General features: G+C 46.0%; 3 protein-coding genes and 1 long non-coding RNA gene across 6 annotated transcripts; 3 read left to right on the top strand and 1 right to left on the bottom strand.

Moving 5' to 3' along the window:
• The first annotated feature begins 148 nt into the window (after positions 1-148).
• On the top strand, positions 149-7,364 carry LOC106746788 (phosphatidylinositol 4,5-bisphosphate 3-kinase catalytic subunit delta isoform). The gene is made up of 10 exons (XM_014623806.1): positions 149-295; positions 417-878; positions 957-1,391; positions 1,499-1,929; positions 2,014-2,301; positions 2,372-2,650; positions 2,879-3,148; positions 3,241-3,555; positions 3,800-4,262; positions 4,375-7,364. Exons 1-10 carry the CDS (start codon positions 149-151, stop codon positions 4,504-4,506), a joined length of 3,222 nt encoding a protein of 1,073 aa, XP_014479292.1. The 3' UTR covers positions 4,507-7,364.
• Positions 7,365-7,455: 91 nt separating this feature from the next.
• Positions 7,456-17,947, top strand: LOC106746652 (ABC transporter G family member 3-like). Its single transcript, XM_014623447.1, has 25 exons — positions 7,456-7,682; positions 8,263-8,497; positions 8,834-9,144; positions 9,204-9,405; positions 9,744-9,882; positions 10,245-10,578; positions 10,697-10,828; positions 11,060-11,288; positions 11,370-11,475; positions 11,580-11,849; positions 13,169-13,245; positions 13,873-14,001; positions 14,067-14,115; positions 14,326-14,375; positions 14,452-14,591; positions 14,673-14,843; positions 14,922-15,160; positions 15,290-15,485; positions 15,580-15,611; positions 15,737-15,842; positions 15,907-16,134; positions 16,224-16,359; positions 16,663-16,768; positions 16,932-17,032; positions 17,129-17,947. Exons 1-25 carry the CDS (start codon positions 7,587-7,589, stop codon positions 17,302-17,304), a joined length of 3,990 nt encoding a protein of 1,329 aa, XP_014478933.1. The 5' UTR covers positions 7,456-7,586; the 3' UTR covers positions 17,305-17,947.
• A 53-nt stretch (positions 17,948-18,000) lies between these two features.
• On the top strand, positions 18,001-25,089 carry LOC106746789. Of its 3 annotated transcripts, none has more exons than XM_014623808.1 (14): positions 18,001-19,481; positions 20,169-20,360; positions 20,556-20,694; positions 20,909-21,039; positions 21,273-21,407; positions 21,540-21,701; positions 21,968-22,056; positions 22,130-22,307; positions 22,579-22,801; positions 22,904-23,065; positions 23,239-23,390; positions 23,749-23,984; positions 24,154-24,373; positions 24,653-25,089. In XM_014623808.1, the coding sequence occupies exons 2-14, from the start codon at positions 20,294-20,296 to the stop codon at positions 24,889-24,891; spliced, it is 2,133 nt and encodes a 710-aa protein (XP_014479294.1). In that variant the 5' UTR covers positions 18,001-19,481; positions 20,169-20,293; the 3' UTR covers positions 24,892-25,089. The 3 variants fall into 3 exon arrangements, with proteins under 3 accessions (XP_014479294.1, XP_014479293.1, XP_014479295.1); XM_014623807.1 differs by having other exon boundaries at positions 18,003-19,481; positions 24,693-25,089; XM_014623809.1 differs by lacking the exons at positions 18,001-19,481; positions 20,169-20,360; positions 20,556-20,694; positions 20,909-21,039 and having other exon boundaries at positions 21,047-21,407; positions 21,478-21,701; positions 24,693-25,089.
• LOC106746792 lies at positions 19,209-20,107 on the bottom strand. The gene is made up of 2 exons (XR_001374613.1): positions 19,811-20,107; positions 19,209-19,711 (listed from the first exon to the last, which is right to left on the bottom strand). It is a non-coding gene; the product is annotated as an uncharacterized LOC106746792 (long non-coding RNA).
• Positions 25,090-25,140: the final 51 nt, after the last annotated feature.

The raw sequence follows: 25,140 nt of genomic DNA, 5'->3' as shown, positions 1-25,140 counted from the left end.
AGAGGCACAGACGAGCCAGGAGACATTTTTGATAACGTTTCCTACTTCTTTATAATGTAAGATAGATTAACTAGTTGGTGGGTCGTGCTGTACGTGCGTGTATATTTTGTATTGTGCCTGACGAAGAGTGCAGCGATTTTTATTCATCATGGTGCATATACCGAGCGCGTACACCTACAACTTCTGGTCGGAGAAGCCGGAGCCCGCAGTGGTGGAAATTACGTTCCTGATGCCAAATGGTGTTGTCATACCGGTAGAGATCAATCGCAATAGTACCGTGACTGAGATCAAAGAGGTAAACTCCGATACATATGCTCTCTTTTTATTACATATTATGTTTTGTTATTCTATTTTCATTGTCAATCTCTCGAACGTATGTACCTGTGCAAGAATATAAGTTTGGTGATGTTCAACAGGAACTCTGGGAGGAGGCTAGTAAATATCCTCTCCATGGGACACTGAAAGACGCACCGTCGTACGTGTTCTCGTGCATCAACTCGAACGCCGAGGTAGAAGAATTGCGCGATGAAACAAGACGTCTCTGTGATATAAGGCCCTTTTGTGCGATATTAAAGGTTATAGAGCGCGAAGGTATAAAGAGCGATAGGAATTTAGACTCGCAAATCGGCCTCTTGATCGGCAAGGGCTTGCACGAATTCGCCGCCTTAAAGAATTCCGAGGTGAACGACTTCCGATGGAAGATGCGCCTCTTGGGGGACGAGATGGCGTTAGATAGACAGAAGAAATCCTGGGTGGAGAAGGTGCAGTATCAGTTCCCGTCGAGGATAGCACCTACGCCCGCTGTACCTAAGAATATCGAGAGTCGCTTGAAGGATGGGAATATCGTCCTGGTCACGATTAAATTCGAAAATTCTGATGTAAGTGAGCTGCTATCGCTTCTAACGTTGAGAAAACCGAGTAAGTTCTCTCGTTCACGGGTGCATTTGCCATTTCAGACAGCGTTCACCTTTCAAATACCAGACAGCACTACGCCGTACCAATTGCTCGGACTGATCCTGAACAAAAGGGCGAATACTCTTAATACTCGCGGCGAACACCCCAACGACTTTACGCTTAAGGTTTGCGGTCAAGAGGAATACTTGATCGGCGAACTTCCGCTTATACAGTTTAGTTATATTCAAGATTGTCTAGCGAAAGACATCACACCGACGTTGGTTACGCTCAGCATACAGAGCATACCCGTGGACCAAGATAACGCCTACGACAATCCAGATGCGGACACGTTGCAGCGCACAAGGCCGTCTTTTTCTACGCTCACGTTGCGCAAGAAAGGCAAGCATATCTCGGCGTGGAAAATCGACGATTCCTTTTTCTTCACCGTAAACGGTATTTCTCGGCTTAACTGCGACGCAGTTCATCGTACCGTAGAGGTATATCGTATTTTCTATAGAGTCGGAGGTGAGACCTTCGGATTTGTGTGACCTTCATTGTGATTTCTTTCGCTTTTTTTTTTTTCTTTGTACAATTACACATGTAGATCGGACTGCAAGCCGGCCTTTTTCACGGTGGAAAATCTCTCTGTGAGAGTAAGAAAACCAGGGAAATCGCTGTGAGTCTCGACGGTAGTTGCGAGTGGGAGGAGGTTCTCAGATTTGACATTAAAGTGCGGGATATACCGCGAATGGCACGGTTGTGCTTCGTGCTGTACGAAATCAGCAAGACTGCGAAGGGCTTGAAGAGCAGGAAGTTAGTCAAAGATTCGAAGCAGGAGTTCTTCATCAATCCTTTGTGTTGGGCAAACACGACGATATACGATTTCAAGTGCCAGTTGAAAACCGGCGCGATGACCTTGTATACGTGGACGTACGCGGAAGATATGCAAAATGACGACTTGCTGCATCCACTCGGGACGGTGGTTTCTAATCCGCACATAGACAGAGCAGCTGCTCTCATGCTGACGTTTCCAAAGTGAGTTGATCTCTTTCTCTTTCTTCCCCTTTGTCTCTTACGAGATATCTGCACGCATTATGTTGCATTTATTTACCGTTTCAGTTATGGAAAGGACAAGTGCGTTCTTTACCCCACCCTGGAAAAGATGGTCGAGTACGCTCGAAAATTGCGGGAATCGTCTAACGAACGCTCAGTCGTAGAGGAATTGAATAAGGACGACGTCAGCCAACAACAGCTGGAACAGCTGAGATTACTGGCCGACAGAGATCCGCTACACGAGTTGCACGAACAGGAGAAGAAAAATATGTGGTCGTTGAGACACCATTGTCTGCGCGAGATCCCGACGCTCTTAGCCAAGCTGTTGCAATGCGTGGAATGGAACGATCACAGGTGGGAAACCGATTGCTCGTCTCTGAGCGAGGTGGCAAATAGTCTCGCTGACTCGTCGGATATTTTGTAGAGAAGTCGCGGAGGCGATGGCGCTTATACAGCAGTGGCCGACGTTGCCGGTGGAAAAAGCTCTGGAGTTACTGGACTACGCTTACGCCGATCAGAATGTCAGGAATTTCGCAGTTGGTTGTCTGTATAACGTCACCGACGACGACCTCAGCCTTTACCTGCTACAGTTAGCTCAAGCCTTGAAGCATGAGAATTACTTGGCGTGCGATCTGACGGAATTTCTCCTAAGACGTGCGCTGAAAAATCAGAGGATAGGCCACTTCTTATTCTGGCATCTCAGGTTAGTGAGATCTGCTATGGTTTGTGTATTTTCTCACTCCAATTGTCACTTTCAGTCGTACTTTCATTTATAATGTTTTTTTTTTTTCATAAGCTTTGTGAGCTTTTTTTGAATTTACTCACATAAGTCAAGGGAGCTCTGAGATAACATTAGCATCAGGTCCCCGAAAAGTCCGGCACTGGTCTTTCTCGTTGCTCACGCAGATTCTCAGAAATCTCGCATTCGCAGGTCAGAGATGCAAGTTGGCGCGGTGTCCGTTCGTTTCGGTCTCATATTAGAGGCGTACTGCAGAGGCAGTCAGCAGCACATGCGATCGTTGTTCAAGCAGATGAAATGTCTGGACAAATTGAGGAACGCCTCGGAGCAAGCGAAACAGAGGAAGGATCGTAAAGCGACTCTTCAAGGCTTCCAAGACTTCATCCAAGAACCACACTGCCAAGAAGCGATGTCCGACATTCTCAACCCCCTCGATCCGAGCTTCAGATGGAATCGCATCAAGTGAGCTTATCATTTTCTATTCGTCGAGCGATTCCTTCCTCTCTCTCTCTCTCTCTCGTCATCTCAATCTCTTCTCTCATTGTCACTCTTAGAATCGAGAAGTGCCGAGTGATGGACAGTAAGATGCGACCGCTCTGGTTAGTCTTCGAGAATAGCGATCCCTTCGGCGACGATATCTACTTAATTTTCAAGCACGGCGACGACCTCAGGCAAGACATGCTGACGCTTCAAATGCTACGCATCATGGATAAGCTGTGGAAGAAGGAGGGCTTGGACTTACGTATGAACCCGTACGGTTGCATATCCACGGAGAGCCGGGTCGGTATGATAGAGGTGGTCTTGAACGCGGAGACGATCGCGAATATTCAGAAGGAAAAGGGCACGTTCTCTGCGACGGCGGCCTTCAGGTATGGCGCGTTATTGTATCGCTTAACACGTTGACTGCTAGCGCGCGTCATCGGTGGACTTTCCGTTCAGGCCGCATAGCATTCATAAATATAAATATAAGATGTATTTTATAACAAATGCGGTAACGTGGGCGTGAACGGAAAGTCAGCATAAAATTGGCGTGGCACTCAATCTGCTAAGCATCGGCAATGACAGTCGAATAAAAAAAAAAAACATCACCGTTTTCTTTCCTTCTCTGTTCAGGAGAGGTTCCTTATTGGCTTGGCTGAAAGATCACAATCATTCGGAAACGGCGTTGAACAAGGCTATCGAGGAGTTCACTCTGAGTTGTGCCGGCTACTGCGTCGCGACCTACGTTCTCGGGATAGCCGACAGGCATTCCGACAATATAATGGTGAAGAAGACCGGACAGCTGTTTCACGTCGACTTCGGCCATATATTGGGCCACTTCAAGGAGAAGTTCGGATTTCGACGTGAACGCGTACCCTTCGTTCTGACCAATGACTTCGTGCACGTCATAAATAAAGGCCAGACGAAGAAGGGCCACGCGGTCGAGTTTCAAAGATTTCAAAGTCACTGCGAACAAGCCTTCCTCGTCCTGCGGCAACACGGTGGACTCATACTGTCTTTATTCGCCATGATGATATCTACCGGGCTGCCTGAACTCTCGTCAGAGAAAGATCTGAATTATCTCAGAGATACTTTGGTACGTATCGCCGCGAATACAGTAGCGCCACGGGCCGAGAGTATCGATCCCGTCTTGCGTACCGAACGGGCGCTCGGCTTTCGCTCGACTGAATATCCTCGTATCCTTGCAGGTCCTAGAGATGTCCGAGAGCGAAGCACAAAAACACTTTAGAAGTAAGTTCGACGAGGCCCTCTGTAACTCGTGGAAAACATCGTTAAATTGGGCGTCGCACAATATGTCCAAGAACAATAAGACGACGTGAACACCAATAATCGTAATCGCACAATGCGACGATATAGGTTAATTTCCGACTCAAGGGTCTACGCGTACGCTCTTGAGACGTGGAGCGAGTTGCCTGTAAATAAGCAAGCCACGACATAGCCGTGAGGCGGCTTGCGGCGTAGAACAAAAGCCGTCGTTTTCGCTACGGTCGATCGTCGTCGTCGTCGTCAGGGAATTCGGCGGCTGTAACCAGTATACTATTAAGACTGCATAAAGAAAAGAAACGAGCGATCGTCACCAGCGTCAACGGACGTCGCGTCTGCCGGTGCTATCGTGGGTGTGATCTAGAGAAATAGTAGGTCTAATATATGCGATAGACTCGTACGCTCACTTTCAATACGGCTTGAACTCTCTCTCTCTCTCATTCTTCTCGAGAACTTCGAGGGAACTTCACTTTTTTCGGGAATTAATCAAAAAACGAGTTCTCTCGAGTTGGACCATCGTGGCTACGTTTCGAACTGATAAAAACACAAACAGTTCAAATCATATTGAAAGCGAACGTACACCTTTTTCGGAGTTCTTTAGCCGCGGGGCGAGCAGTCTAGGTGCCTACGTTCACAGTGTAGTACATTTCTCAACGATATGTGGACGTACGGTACATATCATCGAAAAAGATTCGGCGCGTTTTCACTTCTCAGTTCCTGACAGCACTCGGGAATACCATCGAGTCGTTTCTCACTTGAGAATTCGCTCCCTCACGATAACTTGAGGCACGATCAAACGATACGTCGAAACGATTTTTGCAATGATACTTCGAGTGAGTCCACGGTGATGAACGCACAGTGGAGCACCGTCGTTAAATCGCGAGAATCTTACTGCCTTCTCTCGAGCAGATCACTTTACGATGACATGATAAAAGGAAACCGGCCTGGATTGGTGTCCCCCTACGCCGTAGATACTCTCTTGTCTCACATCACGTATTCCAACGGATCAATCTGTCGAATGTAATGGGCGGATAAATGCACCGCGACATTATTTAACAGTGCGGTCGGCGTCATGTATACGCTGTACGTTCCTCAGATCGAAAATTACGCGATCTTCAGCCGTGCACATGTACACGGTGTCACTGTGAGGTGAATCAAAATTGAAATCGAAATTATATTTTGAAATGAGGAGGCTCTCTCTCTCTCTCTCTCTCTCTCTCTCTCACACGTACTCTTTGCGCACTCGCTTTGCTTTAGATATTTTACTGTCACACACACACACACATACATATACACATTAGAACATACTTGTGATATTTTTTTCCTACATAAGGTCAACATCGTTATAATTAGATCCATTATAATTCTGTAATTATAATTGGAAATGCGATTTTCGACCTTATGGATCAAGCGTATAAGACTGAAAATCGTGATTCTAGGGATTGGTACAGCATATGTGACGACGCCGACACGTGCTAAGCGAAGAGGAGTTCGGCGGTTGTTGAACAGTAGCGGATAATATAACGCTTGATTCCCCGCACACCATCGGTGATGACAGTGTGATAATCCAAAGCAATATTTATCTCGCGAAGCTACACGCAGTCGACATCCTCCCCCTCCCCCTCGGTAAAAAGTATCAGCGATCGAGAGCGCGATCGGCGGGAGCTCGATCGAAAGTGGTAAACGTTATCGGTTTCTCTCATTGCAAACGAACGCGATTGTGAAGCGAACACTCCTGTGAAGTGTAAACTAATCACCAATTCGTATAGATATGCCTACCCTAACCGAGAATATTTTTCTTACATGACGTGTATGTGTATATGTACGAAGGTTCATGTCTTATTTAATAGAAGAACAACATTTTCATGCTAGTGACGCGCCGGGATTTTCTATTATATTATCGTTATCACGCGCGCTATGCAATTTTTCCGTATTAGCGATAGGTCGAATTAGTAGAGCCCATGATATATCAGCGCTCTCCTACGAAAAAAGAAAGAAGAAACATACGCTTTTTAAAAGAAAAGGAAAAAAAAGACGACTCTCGATCAAACACACACGCGCGCGCGCTCACATGTAAGATAAGGTAATGATCTCTAATTACGCATTACATAGGAGAAGTAAATAATGTTGCGGACTCCTATTACATAGGAGAAGTAAATAATGGTGCGCCAACGCGCTGCATTCGTATCATCTTACTGCGTCATTCGTGTATGAAAAAAGGGGAAAAAAAGACGAAAATTGTTCGGTGGGACGAAAACTTTATATATAATATTATATATGTACGTATGTAATGTATACACACGCACACACACACATATGCGTATCCCCATCTCGAAAAGTCTCGTGCGAATTTTCGTATCTCGCGTTGCGCTCGATTCCACGAATGGATCTGTGAGACCCCACGCCTGCACGGATAGGGTTGCGAATGTCAACCGGGGAACCAACAGACAGAGAGAGAGAGAGAGAGAGAGAGAGAGAGAGAGGGAGGGAGAGGGTCACGTCGCGGCATACATACATATCCACACGTATCACGACACATACACACACACACACACACACGCGCGCATGCACGCACATATATCATGGGCACGGTGGTTTATGCACCGCATCACGCACATTTTGAGATAGGCGTTCGCGCGCGTTCTCGCGTTGCACGAGTCGTCGTCGTCATCGTCGTCGTACGAGGAGGAGGACGATATTGGGCTGTTCGTGCGATCTCATCGAACGTGTTTTTCACTATCGGGCAATAATCGCGCGCCGCTTTCACCACCGTTTCCTTTCTACCGAGTCGAGTCATTTTTATCGTTTTTTTTTCTCTCTCTCGCAGCGATATCGAAATATGTAATTTTGTACAATGCATACGTAGGTCTGTATCGGTCAGTGTCTGTTGTAAATAAAGTTGTCAATTTCGAAATCCTTGCGTATATTCGTTGTAATCGGATTCGGAGGGAATCGGTGCTCTCGTTGCTTCAGTCGCGAGTGTTAAGAAAAAAGTACGCTCTACGTGTGCCGTTAGCCGATTAGCGATTACGGGCGACCCGTCGCTGTGATCACCTGCGGAAGCACCTGTGCCGGCGCGTCGGGAGTTCGCGAAGACCACTGGAGTGAAGGAAACGCTATAACGTCGTCGGGTACAATGACAGCCGCCGAGGAAACGGAGCCGTTGATATCCACCACGCCGGCGTCCTCCGTTAATAAAATCCAAAGAGTCACCTATCACACGATTTCTTTCGTAAGTACGAAACGAATGAAGCAATCTTGTGCCAGTCAAATCGCGAAGTCAATGCTTCTCCGACGCGTAAAGATCGAACGGCAAGCGAGATTCGCGTTTCTTCCAAAGGTCGAAATATCGAGTGACAACGAATCAATTGAAGCGATCGCACGCGTGTCAATGAGAGGTGAATCAAAATTGAAAACGAAATCATACTTTTAACGAGAAGATTCTGTCTAACACATTACTTGTGCATTCGCTCTGTTTAAAATATTTCACCGTCACATATACACACATACAGTCTCTCTCATACTTTTTAAGTCCAGTATCGACGAAGAGCGCGACATGGCTTCGTTTCCACCCTCCGATTACTTCTAACAGGGTTTGCTTGTCTGATCAATAGCATTTCATATTATATATCAAGAGAACGCGTATACTGGAATATACTTGTGATATTTTTCCTCCGTTATTATTCTATATTTCTTCCTCTAATACTTTTACTACTTTACTTTGGTTATATTAAATTATGTATTAAATATTAAATTTAAATTCTATTTTGTTACATTAAACTGTTTTCTATTATATTTGTGATCGTTAATAGGAAGGGAACGAAAGAAATATATCGCACAATGGAAGCCCGGAGGCCTCGTTTAGTTTGAAACCAATTTCAAGCGTGTCGACAGGCGTGAATCTCAACAGCGAAATCGCCCACAATCAAATCACGTATACGTGGAGCGACGTGAACGTGTATCTCAGCACGAAAAATGACAAGATCTGGGATAGGATGATGTTCAGGCCCAGGAAACCCGTCGCGCAGAAACACATATTGGAAGATGGTACAGACGAAAATTACAGTTTTTCTCACTATATTTCAACCTTAAGTACTCACACCATAAGAAATTATGCAGCTACTTGTACTGGGGTTTTTTGTCTCGATCATTCTGGAACCTATGAAAAAAGATCTCCTTTTCGTTTCCGTTTAAGATTCCATTTAAAAACTAGAATCTTCCTTTTGTACAGTAAAGAATACACACGAAAGAGAAGTTTTGGAGCCGAGAGTCAATCAGTCGCCATGAATATGAATGAGTCTCGAATACTCGAGGAATAAGTTGCGGAATGCTGCATCGGTATTGATAAAAGTTGGTTTCTTCGGTGAAAAACACGTATTTCAGTATGCGGGGTGGCTTATCCCGGCGAGCTGCTCGTAATCATGGGTGCGTCAGGTGCTGGGAAAACGACCCTGCTGAACACGCTGACGTTTCGACCGACACGCGGCGTGTCCGCGTGCGGCTTGATGGCCGCCAACGGTCAAAGGGTATCGCCAGACGTGCTCACTTCGCTGATGGCTTACGTGCAGCAGGACGATTTGTTCATCGGCACCCTCACCGTGGCGGAGCATCTGATGTTTCAGGCAATGGTGCGGATGGACCGGCGAATACCCCGCGATCAGAGGATCAAGCGGGTCAACGAAGTCATCGAAGAGGTAAAATCCCAGTGTCGTCATGTCATACCTCATTTCATCCTTTCTCTCCCCTTCGAAAGCAGTTGGCCCTGTCGAAGTGTCGCAACACTATAATCGGCGTGCCCGGTAAGGTGAAAGGTCTCTCGGGAGGGGAGATGAAGAGATTATCTTTCGCCTCCGAGGTATTGACCGATCCTCCGTTGATGTTCTGCGACGAGCCGACGTCGGGCTTGGACTCCTTTATGGCTCATCAGGTTGTTTCCATCTTGAAGGCGTTGACGGGTGAGTCGTCGGTACACTGAGAGAAAAATATCTAAGAAATACGAAATATTTGTTTGACGAGTAATAACATATTTACTTATACTAATATACATATTTCTGCACTGAGAAGTTTCAAATAACAAGATATACGTTTTCTTAAATCTGTTTTTGCGAAAACAATTGTTTATTCTATTTAAATATATTATTAGTATCTCCATCAAGTAAATATTGTTTTTATTTCTTGGGTATTTTTTCTCTCAGTGTATAAAAATGATTCGCAGAAGGGTCTTTCTGGAATCGCCGACGCATGAGATAAAGGTTTGAAATGACTGAAATTAATAATCAAACGATTGCGATAGCTCGTGGTAAGACGATTATCGCTACTTTACATCAACCCTCGTCGGAGCTCTTCGCTCTCTTCGACAAGATTCTACTGATGGCCGAAGGGAGAGTAGCCTTCATGGGTACCGCCGCGCAAGCTTGTTCTTTCTTCAAGACGTAAGTTCAGTCGAAGAACTTAAGACCTTAACAGAATGGCTGATTTATTAGTTCAAGGCAACGTTTAATGTTTCGAGTCTTCGTCTTAAATAACACACAATGACCGTGTAGAATCTTAAGCTAAAAAGCTGTTCTGTTTGTGATTGATGATAAACCACTATGCAATAAAAAAAGTAAAAAAAGAATAATTTAGACAAATATTTGAAGCATAAAAGATTGTCTTAAAATTACAAGTCAGTCATTCTACCAAGGCTTTTGAGAAATTTCGCTCGTCCACATCTTTGAAAATTATGTTTTAGAAAGGAAGAGCCAACGATCATAAGCTCGTAATTTTTATCGTTGCCACGTGCCATCTTTCGCAGACTCGGTGCCGCTTGTCCCAGTAACTACAATCCCGCGGACTACTTCGTTCAAACATTGGCGGTCGTACCTGGACGTGAACTGGTTTGCAGACACGCGATCAAAATGACATGCGACAACTTCCAAAGAAGCGAGTACGGCGTGAAGATCGCCTCGAAGGCTGAGGCTGTGCACGGCGAATTCGAGGACTCTCTCAGAAGGCTCAAGCAGTCCCACTCCAGCGGATCGCCTTACAAAGCGACCTGGTGCGAGCAATTCCGCGCGGTTCTATGGCGGTCTTGGCTGTCGGTGATCAAGGAACCGATTCTCATCAAAGTTCGCCTCTTACAGACCGTTGTATGTTTGTCTTCGATGATTTGTGCGGTTTCACGAAAATAAAAGATGAGCAAAAGAAGACGAGACAGAGAGAGAGAGGGGAAGGGAGGGAGAGAGATGCTTGTATTTTATGTCGCAGATGGTTTCACTGTTGATCGGCGTCATCTACTTCGGCCAACGAATGGACCAAGACGGTGTGATGAACATCAACGGCGCCCTCTTCATCTTCCTCACCAACATGACTTTCCAGAACGTCTTCGCGGTTATTAACGTGAGGGGAGAGAAAGGAATATCGTATGCACATTGAAGCTGCCTAACTGCACTCATCCGTGTGTCTTTTATTTCTAATAGCGAGAACGCAGAAAAGGAAAAAGATAGCTTACAAGCAGCTCGATAATAAGTCGAGCCGAGTTTATCTATATTTTCAATCTTATCTAAGAATTATCGAGAGCACGCGTGAGTATTTAATGGATCAATGCACACCAATACACTCCGTACGTAGGTTTTCTGCGCCGAATTGCCGATATTTCTCCGCGAGCACAGAAACGGGATGTACCGCACCGACGTCTACTTCATCTGCAAGACGTTAGCGGAAGCGCCGGTATTTCTGGCGGTGCCGTTGATCTTCACCGTCGTCGTCTACCCTATGGTCGGCCTCTATCCTGACGTGAAGCACTTTCTCATCGCCGCTGGCACGGTGGCTCTCGTGGCGAACGTCTCGACCTCGTTCGGTAACATCGAGACTCACCGAGACAGCTCATATTGTAACCTTTTTTAAATAATTATGGAACACCTGATTTCCTCTCTCGCAGGTTACCTGATCTCGTGCGTCAGTAACGGAGTGTCTATGGCCCTTTCCATCGGCCCTCCTGTGATAATACCATTCATGCTCTTCGGTGGCTTCTTCTTGAACACAGCGTGAGTCTCTCTCTCTCTCTCTCTCTCTCTCTCGCGAAATAAGGATATTAATGGATAAGAACGTTTGATTCTCCGTCGAATTGAGAAAATGTTGTGCACGACAGGTCGATACCGTCTTACTTCGTGTGGTTCTCTTACCTATCCTGGTTTCGTTACGGCAACGAGGCGCTTCTGATTAACCAGTGGGCTGAAATCGACTCGATCGAGTGCACCAGAAACAACACGACGTGTCCGAGATCCGGGCACACGGTTCTGCAGACCTTCAACTTCAAGGAAGAGGACTTTTGGACGGACATCGTTTGCTTGTTCTCGCTCATCGCGGTGTTCCGTTTCCTGGCGTTTCTCGCGCTACTGTCGAAAACTCGCCGGTCGAAGTAACTCATCATTCGATCGTCGTCTCACCGATCAAGACAGGATCGCGAGGAGCAGCGGTTCACTGGTTTTAACGTTACCTTGTATGCAATGTATCTTCGACAAGTCATTTTTATTATTCATCATCGCGTCGTTCTACAACCTTTATCAGCTTATGTCGTTTGCAAATACAGATTCCAATATTTAAGGGATTGATCTTTGATTGATTTCGCACTGTCATCCTGCCATCCTGCTCTCACAGGCCTTTGCAACTTTACTTATTGACTAAAAAAAATTCTTAATCACGAGAAACAAGCGGAATGTGCGAATTCTTCATCCTTCATTCTGCTTCACCCTTCGCTGCTTCATCGTCGGTGAGAAGCTCGGGATAAACAGTCGCGTTAAGATGGATAATTAGGTCACGAATCCAAATCCACGAGCGAGAATCATCTCACTTCTCTCTCATGAGTCACGAGTCGAGTATCGATCTCGACGAGCGCTCACCGCAAAAAGCCGTAATAGGAACTCGAGGAAAAGGCGACGCGCGGCCGCACCGCCGACATGTCGGTGTGTTTCCTGTACGGAGTCCGAGTACTCTACTCGAGTACGCTTCTGCGCGTGTATCTGGATATCGTTACAAACCGGTTGTCATACATACCGTGCGACCGCATACGATAGGACACACGAAGCGATCCTGGGAAACCGTCACGCTTGGCGTCGTAAAAGAGGGAAGTGTCGATCGACGCTACTCGTGCTCGTTCATATTCGCGAATCTCGGAGTGAGAAAAAGGAGCGAGGACGCGAAATGAATTCGCGAACCGTCAGTTCGGCGGCGGCGTCACCGCCGATGTGCCGCGGGAAAGCGAGAAGGATGCCGTTGCTAAAGTCGATCGTTGGGAGAAGGAACGCGCGACAATTCCAGTAGCGAAATAAGATCGGCCTGGACTTGGCCACTCGTCCGTCTCGACGTTACGTGTAGGGTTTCGGTTTCCAGTTACCGCGACATTCGCGTCACGAATGCGTCTGCGGAGGGCACTTTTTCTCCGACCGCGCCGGGGAAAAGCCTTGGACGGGCGCTCGCGCACCCCACGCGAATCGAGCTATATCGATCGATCAGCCCGCGAGTCTCGGTCGTTGTACCGGCGCCGCATCGTTCGATCGTGATTTCACGATGCCGTTATGCAATCGCTCGTGCCGACGATTACGAGCTCCCGATGGTCTCGCACTTCAAAGCTCATCCTACGGTGCAGGAGTATGCGCGAGACGCGGTTATAAGGGACCCTTCCGGTGTGGTAGACCGTAAACTGAGATCGAAAACGATCCTAAGCTTATTCCACGACAGTCGTAAGAGTATGCAAGACGTAAGCAGCGAGCTAACCGACAAATTGGATTCTCACAGTCCAAGAATAACCCGTTGTGGTTGGTCAATTTGCTCACTGCTTCTTACATACTCTCATGGCTGCGTAGAATGAGCTTCGCTTTGCTTTCCGTTCGTTACACCGACAAGGTGTAAACCGCGTGACATTCGACTTTGCGAGGAAAGGATCGCGGGAGGAACGCGGGCCAAGTGCATCGGGTGGTGGTAGCGCGCCGTTACGCGCGCCGACGAGAAGCCGAGCACTATCTCTCTACCGATCTCCCTTTCGCGCCAGTTTCTCACCCTTCGGACACGTGCGCGTAAGGCTTCCGCCCGCAAGGTTCCAGTCGCATCGGTCCGGCTGCGCCGTCTCGTCGTCTTTACCGCCGCCGGCTCGCTGCGAGGCGATATCTATGCAATCGGCCCTCCGTGTAATCGCGGAAATACCGAGGGAGTGAGAAAGAGGAGGAGAAGAAAATGGTGCTGACTGGTATTACACGTCTTAGACACACGCTTCGCGCGCGATAATCGATGACTCGTAATTCGGTCGCGCGCGATGCAGATAAGTATCGGAGATAATGGTCTCGCCGAGAGAGAGGGAGGAGATCGTTTAAAACGTTAGTTCCCCGAAAGGGAAGCTCCGTCTCGTCAATTCGTATATCTCTGTTTTTCTTTCTGTTTGTCCGAAGCGCGGAATGCCGTGGACGTTAGACCGGAGGCCGGTGCGCCTCGCGGCGCGACGCTCTCCTGGCAACACTTGTCCGTCTACGCGATGGATCGGAACCGGCGCACCATCAGCAAACAGCTCATCAATAGCGGTATCTAATGCATATTAAGCCCGAATGACGCGAGACCTGCCGTGCGCTGACGTTCGCTTTTTCAGCCCGAGGCGTGGTGCGGCCCGGTGAACTCACCGCGATCCTAGGAGGCAGGTAATTCGAACAACTGTTAATCACGATATAATCAATCATTAATGTTCCCGCGAGGCATGAAATTAATGAGGAAATTAATACGCGGCGTAACGTCGGCGATCGATTGTCGCGTGATTAAATTTCTTTGCCGATCGATCACCGTCGTAAATTGCAACGCGTTGAAACGGTTCCCTTTCCCTACATATACCTGTTAAATCGGCGTGAGCGCAGCGGTGCCGGGAAAAGCTCGCTGATGACCGCACTGGCGTTTCGCACGGGGCGTAAGTATAATTTTGGATAAAGAAAAGAAGAAGAGAAGAGAGGAGATTTCGATTTCTTTTACTCTCGAATCGGCAGCTGGCATTGTGGTGCACGGTGAGGTCCACGTGAACGGAGCCTCGATTGTGTCATCGTACATGCGATGTCACAGCGGTTTCATGCATCAGGAGGACATGTTCATCGAGACGATGACGGTGCTGGAGCATATCTGGTTCATGGTAAATTCGTCGCGCTCACCGAGCGAATCCGTGAACGATTGCGTGATCACGCGGCATTATTAACGCGACTTTTTCATCCAGGCTAGAATGAAATTAGACGGGAGAATCCATACGCCGGACGTTCGACGGAGGATCGACCACCTGCTGAGGGACGTCGGTCTGATCGAGAGACGCGACGTTCGCATCGGCGCCGGTGATGACTGCAAGGTTCTGTCAGGCGGTGAGAAAAAGAAACTGGCCTTCGCCACTGAAGTACGTGCCTCTGTCGAATTTCTCTGCGTCGCTCGTCACCTCATTTCCGTTCTCCTCTCTCTCTCTCTCTCTTTCCAGCTGCTGACGGATCCTGAGATACTATTTCTGGACGAGCCGACGACGGGGCAGGACGCGCACTCGGCCAGCGTCCTTGTGTCGCACATGACGACCTTCGCGCTGAGGGGCCGGACGATCCTGTGCACCATACATCAGCCCAGTTCCGCCATCTTCAACAGTTTCCATCGTATAATCCTCTTGGCCGGTGGCAGAGTGGCGTTCGCGGGTACCGGCGCCCAAGCGATACAATTTTTCTCCAGGTACGCGAAAAAGGAATCAATTCCGCTGGAGAATCCGAATTGTTCGTTGCGCTTCACTCGGAGGGGAAACCGGCAGCTTCGGGTGCTGAAACCAAACAATTCCAGACTTGATCCTTGCGATTTCTGTAGCCAGGGTTACACGTGCCCGCGCAATTACAATCCGGCTGATTTCCTGGTGGCGACCCTGGCGATCGCACCCGGCGACGCGGACGGTAGCGGAAGAGCCGGCCAGAGGATCTGCGACGCGTTTCTCACGAGCGAAGCGTGCAACGAGATCGACGTTACGCTGCAACGGGAGGTGGACTTCGCTCGTTCGCAACCCGCCGTAAGCGAAATCAGATCGAAACGAGTGTACGATCAGTAAATAATAAGAAAGAGAGAAACTCATTGAAACACGGGGATTTATCTTCTCGTTTCAGACGAAGGAAACCGTTCGCAAATCGCACCTCTTGTAAGTATCGTCCGCGACATTTGTTGAAAGTAAGTCGGAGCCATTGAAAATATCGAACGCGACTTGATACGTCAAATGAGACGATCTTCTCGCTTTCGTCATTCGCGGCGTTTGATTCGCTTCAGCGAAGAGCCGTGCTGCTGGCTGCGATTGTACTGGCTGATCCATCGCGGCTTCCTCCAAGTCCTGCGCGACCCCTCGGTACAGTTGATCAGGATCCTGCAAAAAGTGGTGAGCACCGTCGAAACGTCTCGCGAATAATTGCGAAAATCACAAGACGACCAATCTGTCGCAGAGCCTCGCGATGCTCGCCGGCCTGTGCTTCGTAGGCGCTGTCAACCTCGATCAGTTGGGCATTCAAGCTATAGAGGGTGTCATATATATCCTGGTGTGCGAGAACACTTTCTTCCCCATGTACGCGACCTTGGCGTTGATCCCGCAAGAATTGCCGCTTCTACTTCGAGAGTACAGAGCGGGCATGTACCCCATTCATCTTTACTACGTAGCGCGAATGATATCGCTAGTGAGTTGAGTTGACCTTTTTTATTAATTGTCGCTCCCCCTGTCGATTACTCGATCCGGGTACCACTTCGCGAGCGTCGAATCTTTCAGATACCCGGTCTGTTGGTGGAGCCGACGCTTTTCACCGTGATAATATACTGGCTAACAGGATTGCGTCCTGCGACGGATGCCCTCGGCTTGACTCTGTTGGTCGTTGTGTTCACAATAAACGTATCTACTGCTTGCGGTAAGTATCTCGCCGATCGAGGACCGTACGAGTTACGAGGCAAAAAAACACCAGATTTTTAGACACTTTTCTAATAGATATTAATTGAACATAATAGAAAGTTTTATCTGACAATGTATGCCTTAACGGTATTCTATTTAAGTAATCGTAAAGATGAAAAATTAATATCATTTCAAGATTCACTTATATAAAGATTATATATTCTTGCTGATATATATATATATATATATGAGAATATGAATGAATTGATACTAATTTCTTCCGTAAAACTGTACATATATTTGGTGAAACTTAATGTTGCAGGATGTTTCTTCTCAGCAGTCTACGAGAGTGTACCATTAGCGATGGCATACTTGGTGCCTTTCGATTATATTCTCATGATAACCATGGGACCTTTCGTCAAACTCAGGTATGCATCGATATAATGCGAATGATATAGTCGCTTAGACAATTGTTATTCCTTCGATGGAACCAATTCCCAAATCTTCTTAATGGACGATGTCGTTTTAATTATATATCGTTTTCCTCCTCTTTTAATAGCACGAATTAACACTCGATTCGTTCATTCGTAGCTCGCTGCCTATATATGTTCGATGGTTGAGATATTTCTCCTGGCTGCTGCATTCGACGGAAGCTCTAACCATCATCCAATGGAGAGGAGTGCATAATATATGTACGTATAAATTTCGCCGCAATCGCGTCGCATGCTGCGTTCGCGCGTTCTTCTCACGAACACTGCGTAATGCGCATTTCTACCATTAACAAACAGCCTGTGAAATTAACGAGCCGGAACTGCCTTGCCTCACCGAGGGTTCCCAAGTATTGGATCACTATGATTTCGACGAGGGCAGCTTTTGGACCGACATCGTCCTTATGGCCGGCATTTACACCGTCTTCCATCTCTTGGCGTACGTCTTCCTGTGGAAGCGGTGTAGATCGAAGTAAACTCTTAGTTTCTAATTCTAACGAGCGAATAACGATCACTAATTACGACGCACACTTTTATATACAAGCAATTAACGTGGCCGGATCGTATGTTCAATTCTAAAGTTATTAACTCGAACACATTAAGCGTCCTGCAAACTCGTCGTAGCTTCTATTTGCGTCAGGTACGATCCTTTTTGAATATCATTATTATTATAACATATAGAACTATAATCCGTTAACGATTGTCATCATTTTCCGAAGATCGAGCTAATATTGCGATAGTTAAAGAAACAGCTTCCGCTGATTTTGTAGTTGAAAATTTGCCTCTTCACCAGTCGCAAGTCCAATTAATTTGTCGCGAAAGTTCCATCACGGAGCACGCGTGGAAAGGGCAAAGATATCGGTTCGGTTTTGTCCCTACGGCTGTCACGTTCCGATATTCACTGTCAGTATCACCGGCGGTATTGCAAATACCGTTTCAGTGTACGTCGCAGCGGGCTCGCCGCAGGATGCAACAATGAACTTCGATAAGCTTCGGAGAGTACCTCTATAATTCCGACGGAACCCCGATACTTTCGATCTTGCATGCCTTTTTGTTAAGAGTGGATGCTTTCACTTCCGCATCCTATTAAGGTACCATTCGCTTCGCTTTCATTCTAATTTCGTCCCATTAATATTTCTGTTGCTAAACAAAAGAGAAACTTGGCGTTTTGTCAATTCGGAGCAGATACATCGAGCTGCGGGTATGATGGTAGTGTAATGTAGAGCAAAATGCATTGCAAAATGCAAATAATAAGTATCGTCGAGCAGTTTCTCGTATATTTCATGTATTTCGTAAGCATTCGTGAATGTAAGTAATTTGTAAGCAACTCGCGGAACTTTTTCAATCAACACGAAATAATTTTGTCGTCGCGTTATTATCGTACGTTCGAAAGAATCTCATGTGCCGCGAAGCACACTCGGTCGTTCCGTTTTACCGTGTCGATATACCGCCGCTGACCAACAAGCGTAAACGATGCCAGCGAGTTACGTAAAACGAAGGACACGAGTTTCGATGTTCCCTATCGATATAGACTTCCGATGTTTATTCAATTATAGTCGTTGTGACACCGTGGGAAAAACATTTCTCAAAGGGCTATGAGCTTTCTGAATAATAAACGAAAGATTTCCTCTGTTTTCATTATTTTATTAAAATAATATCTTATTGAAACGCGACGGAGGACAATGAGCTTACGGTATGGGGAAAAAGTCGAAAATATTTATTATCCCGAATCAAAATTGTCACGTCAAGCAAATCAAAAGTCCGCTGAAGATGCGTGAAGAAATTATCCCACGTCACTGCTATAAACAAGCGCAACTTTCATAGATTATAATGCAAGTGAAATTTGTTATTAATATTCATGACGATCGTAAATTCAGATATCTCGATTGCTATTCGAAACAAGACCTATGTCAATACACCAATCATACATTTCTCGCTTGCAATTTTATCGTATAATTATCTTGATTACCTGCGTGCACCCGAATAATTTAATACTACATCATTTAGCGACTGTTAACAGCGAGCGAACTTGCCTTTTGAAGCGATAGGTATCTGTTTAGCGGTTGATATCGAGCACTTCGTCGTCGTCGTTGATAACGACGTCGTCGAAGGCCAAATTTATGTCACCGGCCGGCAAACGTGCAATCAGACAACGTAGAGCTTCAACACAACACCAGGCAATCGTTTGCCGACCTCGCCACCATTTTTTTTTTTACTTCACGACAACGCAAGTGAATGGATGGATGCGCGCACCGGTATTTTCCCAGGCGCATCCGATCGTTCGTTCGATCAGGTGGGCGGATGGCGCGACTGGGGATATGCCCCTCTGCTCTCTTCCACGTTTGTATATCCGTCGTCGCGACTCGGCAGACGCGATCGCTTTTCATTTCGTTACGGATCTGCCTCGCAATCGGTTAGTGGGACGGCAGCCTCGCGTCGATCTCGCTTTCTGTTCGCTCTCGCGTAGGAACGAACCGAGAGTGAACCGTTCTAGCGTTAATAACTGGATGATGTCGAGAATCACGTGAAGCTGAAGTCGCGGATACGCACCGATCCTTGCTTTAACCAGTCGGCGATGCGCCTCGCATACCAGCCAAGTGCGATAATCGTTACGAGAGAGAGATGAACGACGGAAAGGCGTTTGCGTAATAGCGTGAGTTTTAAAAATATAAAGCGGCGGCAGCGGCGGCAAAGCTACTATTTCTAAGCTCTGAGAACGTAATCTCTTCATTTAGAATAGGCCTCACTATTTACCGATTTATCTCGATACCGACGGTTTATGTAATTCATTGCATAATTCATCTTATGGTATCACTTCTTGATTAAAACAGACTTTTCTCACACGGAGTCGTGGCTCGCCCGCCTCTGGTCATAGAACGCGTCCTGCATATGATAAAAATGAACTGAAAATTGTTATCGTTTCTTATCGTTATTTTCATAAATACGAGACATTGGCCGATATTGACCGTAATGCATACTTACAACAGAATAAATTTTATTCATTTCAACGATTTCCTTTCATTTCCAACACAAACTCTTTCTCTTCTACAAATCGTTTCTGTGCGTTGCATTGTGCGCTTATATACGTAACGTAAGCAGATAAGAGCAGAAGCGCAAGATAAAAGAATGAAACGCATAACTTTATGCATATTAACATACTGAGGAACGTTGCGTTATCTCGAAGCCTTGGGAGAATCGGGTCGCTGAAAAACGCGTCGTTAACACGAATACACGTGCCTAATGTCCACAGTTCTATTAGACAATGAACTCAATAACGCGCGCACACGTTTCACGTACGTTTACGCACGAGCCCGATGGTTATGTAAGAATATTTGCATAGGTACAGGTAAATCATTGGCGCGAATGCAGCAGGGAATGTCGTTGCAGAATTGATAGAATTAATCGGGGAGTCCCTGAAGCAATTTCTTGCAGTAGACTTTGTTTTGTCGCGTTCAAAGGCGTAAAATGACTGTGGCGACGATGCTACGTTTCGCCGGCACGATTTTCATCTTCTGCCTCGTCGTGAGCACAGGTGAGAAACAGCATTATTAACGACGCGAGATTAAAGTATCCCGAAAGTTACAATTACATGAATTTGCCATGTTGGATTTAAGAAAGTGTCACGATTAAGCCCGAGGAGATGTTTCCTTGCTTTTCAGCGAGACGAAGTTATACGGGCAAATTATAATGCAAATAATGAAATAATTGTGGCAAACCATTCCGTCAGGTTGGTCCTACGACTGTTCGAATCAAGATACAGGATGGGAGAAGGTTACCGGAGCCAAGCCAACAAATGCTGTTGAAAGTCTATTGTACAGAAACGGTGCCATAGGAAACAACGGTATCGTTGCGCCCTGCTTCGACAGGTAATTATCGATTACTGATCGATCGTTCGACAGGTAGTTTCCAACGTTACATAACACACAGGGGTGATTTGTAGTATTGTAATCACGGGCTACACCAGAAACGTCATTTGTGGAAAAGAGGTCAAACGCATTTACACTTATCCACGAGATATAGAAAGATAACTGGATAAGATATCGAAAGTTCATTGGTCGCAAAACAATCCGTCTGTTGTAGGTGTAAAAGTCAGAATTGCACGGCGTTTGTGATCGACTTCTCGAGGAACATTTGTTACAGCGTGAAGGTGAACGGCAACGAATTCGTTCCCGAATCTAACGCTACTTTCTTTCATAAAATCTGCATTAGAGGTAAGAGTATTTGCATGAAAATAATTCTCACTATAGCGCGTGTACATTGAAGAATCTATCTGTCTATTCAAAACAATATCATCTAAGTGATCGGATACGCATAGAAGCGTGTTTGGTTTGATGCTCGCAAAGTGTGTCGAAGTTCTCACTTTCCGCTTTCCGAACATCCCTCACGATTCACAGTCGCATCGTTTGAAAATTCATTTTTGAAAGTTCTTTGCTTCGTCTTTGAGTTCCTCCCAGTTGCAAACAGCAGAGGTTGTGGCAAGTGGAGAGAACCTTAGGAGCTATTTTTAAAGATGGACAAGTCGAAGTGTACCACGAGTACTTACGGAGAAGCCAATGTTACGAGAAGTGTCTGCAAGCAGGTATATGTCCGAAAGTTTTGTCAGCACTAGTGTAATTACATCAATTATATCGTAATTAACTCGTTCTAAGTAACTCGATTGAAACTTCCGACGAGCGACGGACGATAAAAACGCGAACTTGGACTTTCTCAGGCGACGAGTGTGGCTCCGCGCAATTCCGTACGATTCCTTTGTCGATCGATAATACCCTCGGCAAATGTTCGTTATCGAGGCTCGAGAGAGGCATTAGACCGCAGGCCTACAGATCATCGATGTATCGGGATGAATATCTGCAATCTCAGTGCCATAACATATGTAAGTCGCTAATAAGAGCTGACACGAGAAGCTGAAAGAGGCAGCCGTGGGCATACCTTTAGGACGGCTGATCGCTTTGAAACTCGCTCATTGATCCTTTCCGTGCCGCATGCTTACAGAGATCAGAAAGAAACGAATTGTAAATATCTATTATGTTTTTCGTAAGAGCAATATAGTACGGAATATGCGGCACCTTATGAGCTATTGAAAGTTCACAATGTGTGGATTGCGAATTTGAATTGAGTCGAGTTTCGTATGTTCTACAGCGAAGAGGAGCTATTGTTCCTACGCGGAATTTCGGAACGTAACATTGCCATATTCGGACGTAGCGCTACCGGGACTCGACGCCAAACGGGTATCTCTTATATTCCCTAGCGGCATCGGCTCGCTCGCAAGCGAGCCGATCACTCATTCGCGATCTTTTCTAGTGCGAGGAGAGGTGCGATCGTGGCGAGGACGGTTTCATCTGCAGGGCATATACCGTTGATTATAACGAGGACAGAGTGTTCTGTTTGCTGCACTCGGACGACACGATCGCTCTCGGAGTCAGTGCGTTGATCCCTGCGCCCAACGTGATCTACAAGGAACGAGAGGCCTGTCTGGATTGTATGTTCGCGAGAGATTTTGCATCAACACGAACACGCATACATCGGAGGAAGAAGATTCATTGAATTAACGTGACAGTGAATGAATCGTACGCGTTTTGGTTGAAACCAAATTTCCGCTCCTGAGAATCGAATTTAGTTTATAAAAACTATAAATTCTGTTTCCTTCAACGAAAACGCGTTTGGTTCGTTCGTTGTCACGTTAATTCGATGAATCAATTATTTTTCTCCGTGAGTTCGGTTAAAATCAGGCGGTTCACGCTGCTCCGCAGTGAGGGTGCAATGCGGCGAATCGAACATGACGGTGACGCTAACTACGACGGAACCCTTCGAGGGACGGATGTACGTGAGTGGATACGCGGAGACCTGCGGTGTTCACGGTGCCGGGGAAAACGTGACTGTACTGACACTGCCGCTGCCGAAGAGGGAACACGTCGGCAAAATCGACATCATGTGCGGTCTGACACCCGCTTTCTCCATCGACAGTCAAAATCGGTATGAAGTACTGAGTAAAATTCAACAAAGAGTCCTAAGCAGCGCAAATAGTAGCTTAGACAGTTCACGGACAGTTGATTTTACGAAATATTTTATTTACAGAACGCATACGTTAGTATGGGCCGTTATTGTGATACAGTACAATCCGATTATTCAACGATTAGGAGATCAGTCGGTGAAAGTTGGATGTTCGTTGGACGATCGCGATCTCCCAGAACCGAGAAACGTATCTGTTCACTCAAGTTTTTCTTTCTTGGACCCAAAGTGAGTCTGCAAAACGATCTCGTCCTTTAGTCAAGGGATTATCTCTGATGAAACAATCGGCATCTTTGCCGTGAATTATCTTGCAATATCTTTCTCCGCCTCGTGCGAGACTGCTGACTGACATTATGGCAAATATATTTTCCCGATATTCCGGTTCTGATTGCTGTTTCTAGCGCAGGCGTGCCGCCGGTTGTATCAACTGTAGTGAACTCGTCGTCGGAGCCGACGGTAACAATGAGGATACTTAACGAAGACAATACGGATGCCATCGTTACCCAGTTGGGGCAAAAGTTAACGCTCAGAATAGAAATCCATCCTGCGAACGGTGGGTCACGCGGTCATTCGGTTTAAACGGAAGAAGATTGATTTGGTTCTGGTTTCGGAATTCTTTTTAGCTGAACGTGTATCGTGTACGGATATTCGCGCGTTGCAATTATTAACTAAAGAACGCAATTTTTGACTAATTTAAAACCAAGTTTTGATTGACAATAATGACACATACGAAACGTAAAAATATACGATATCGTATTGTGTGAGATTAAATAAAAATAAATAAAAAAATAAAATTTTAATTAAATTAAAAATTTAAGTTTAAAGAAATAAAGGGAAATAAAATTGAAATACACAACTGAGCGAAATGTATTCGAGAAATATTAACGAGAAATAAAATAATTTCCCTACAGGTCCTTATGACATCAAGGCCGGACATCTCGTTGCTAGTAGCTCAACTGGAAGTTCTTCATATCTTCTTCTTAGTGAATCCGGATGCCCGATAGATTCGGCGACTTTCCCGGCGCTTTTGAAAGATCCAACGGACAATCGTTCCTTAGTTGCAGCATTCACTGCCTTCAAATTTCCCGATAGTCAAATCGTCCGATTCAACGTCATAGTCAAGTTCTGCTTCGAGATGTGCGAGCCAGTAAGTAGGCTACTTGCGTTTCTTCTCTTGAGATTTCCCAACGCAATCTTCACGTTTTAAACCGCAATTGCTAGACTCACTAATAAATTGTAATCTTAATTTACAAGTCGCTAATTATAATTAGTATTAAAACAGGATAGTAAATAATAAATTCACGATTCTTTTCAAGACTATATGCGGAGGAGGAAATATCTCATATGGCAAGAGACGACGATCGGTCGAGGAAACGACTACGGTCAGTGGCGAGGTAATGGAAATTTTCAAGAACCTCACGCCCACGGAAATGCCATTACAATTGTCTATCGTTGTTCAAAGTCCAATGATAACGGCGGACCATTTGATGTCCAGGGAAAATCCAGTTCCTGACACAGTGTTAATTGCCGGCGAAAGTGAGTCACATTTTCCGGGAAAAAGAGAGATATGCAAAAAAGCCGATTTCGTTGGTTGTTTCAGGCATAACCGAGGTCAACTGAAACCGGCATTAAAAGGCTTATGAAACACTGAAGAAGAATATATAAGTTTCATTTATATCTTTTCACATCTGTCCGCATCTGTCTTGCTTTATTGTTTTTTATCGTTTTATTCTTTTTTAGCGTTTTATAAGCTTTCGTTTAATACCGATTTGAATCGCCCAAACAAAGCGGGAACAGCCACAAGTCTTTTTTCAGAAGCAGAACTGCGGAGCACTAACGGCAACTGTTTTCCCAGGATCTCTAGACGGCCTCTTCTGCGTAGACGCGAGTTTGGCTCTGGGCCTTTTGATCTTCTGGCTGATCATCCAAATTGTACTCACCGTCGGCTGCCTCCTGACGGTTGGCCGCTACAGGCGGATGGCTGTGGAGGCGGAAGAAGACCGAGCCGAGATACTGGCGAGGCATCTTTACGGGATTCACGGAGGGAACTTTGAGATTGCAAGACGAGTCAGATGGGCCGATCGGAACGGCTCCTCGAACGGATGATCGTTCTTACTTCTCCGTCAACTTTTTCTAAGCGGAAACAGATCTGTATCTCATGACCGAACTATCATAGCTACGAGACTCTGCTTTTACGTACTTAAAATACGTACCTGAGCGTTTCAATAAAATATTATGCTTTTTGTAAAATACGCGAGGATCGTCATCTTTCTCTTAACTTTTATTTCACATTTCGCAACAAT

The sequence above is a fragment of the Dinoponera quadriceps genome, unplaced genomic scaffold, assembly GCF_001313825.1.
Source record: "Dinoponera quadriceps isolate SergipeBrazil2010 unplaced genomic scaffold, ASM131382v1 scaffold1565, whole genome shotgun sequence".
Classification (NCBI taxonomy): Eukaryota; Metazoa; Arthropoda; class Insecta; order Hymenoptera; family Formicidae; genus Dinoponera; species Dinoponera quadriceps.
This window is presented reverse-complemented; position numbering and strand designations above follow the sequence as displayed.

Coding starts and splice junctions, on each gene's coding strand:
- LOC106746652 (XM_014623447.1), top strand. CDS start 7,587: ATGACAGCCGCCGAGGAAACGGAGCCGTTGATATCCACCACGCCGGCG. Junction 7,683..8,262: donor CCTATCACACGATTTCTTTC/GTAAGTACGAAA, acceptor GATCGTTAATAG/GAAGGGAACGAAAGAAATAT. Junction 14,376..14,451: donor ACTGGCGTTTCGCACGGGGC/GTAAGTATAATT, acceptor TCGAATCGGCAG/CTGGCATTGTGGTGCACGGT.
- LOC106746788 (XM_014623806.1), top strand. CDS start 149: ATGGTGCATATACCGAGCGCGTACACCTACAACTTCTGGTCGGAGAAG. Junction 1,392..1,498: donor CAGTTCATCGTACCGTAGAG/GTATATCGTATT, acceptor TTACACATGTAG/ATCGGACTGCAAGCCGGCCT. Junction 1,930..2,013: donor CTCATGCTGACGTTTCCAAA/GTGAGTTGATCT, acceptor TTACCGTTTCAG/TTATGGAAAGGACAAGTGCG.
- LOC106746789 (XM_014623807.1), top strand. CDS start 20,294: ATGACTGTGGCGACGATGCTACGTTTCGCCGGCACGATTTTCATCTTC. Junction 21,040..21,272: donor TCATAAAATCTGCATTAGAG/GTAAGAGTATTT, acceptor TTCGTCTTTGAG/TTCCTCCCAGTTGCAAACAG. Junction 21,702..21,967: donor ATCTCAGTGCCATAACATAT/GTAAGTCGCTAA, acceptor TATGTTCTACAG/CGAAGAGGAGCTATTGTTCC.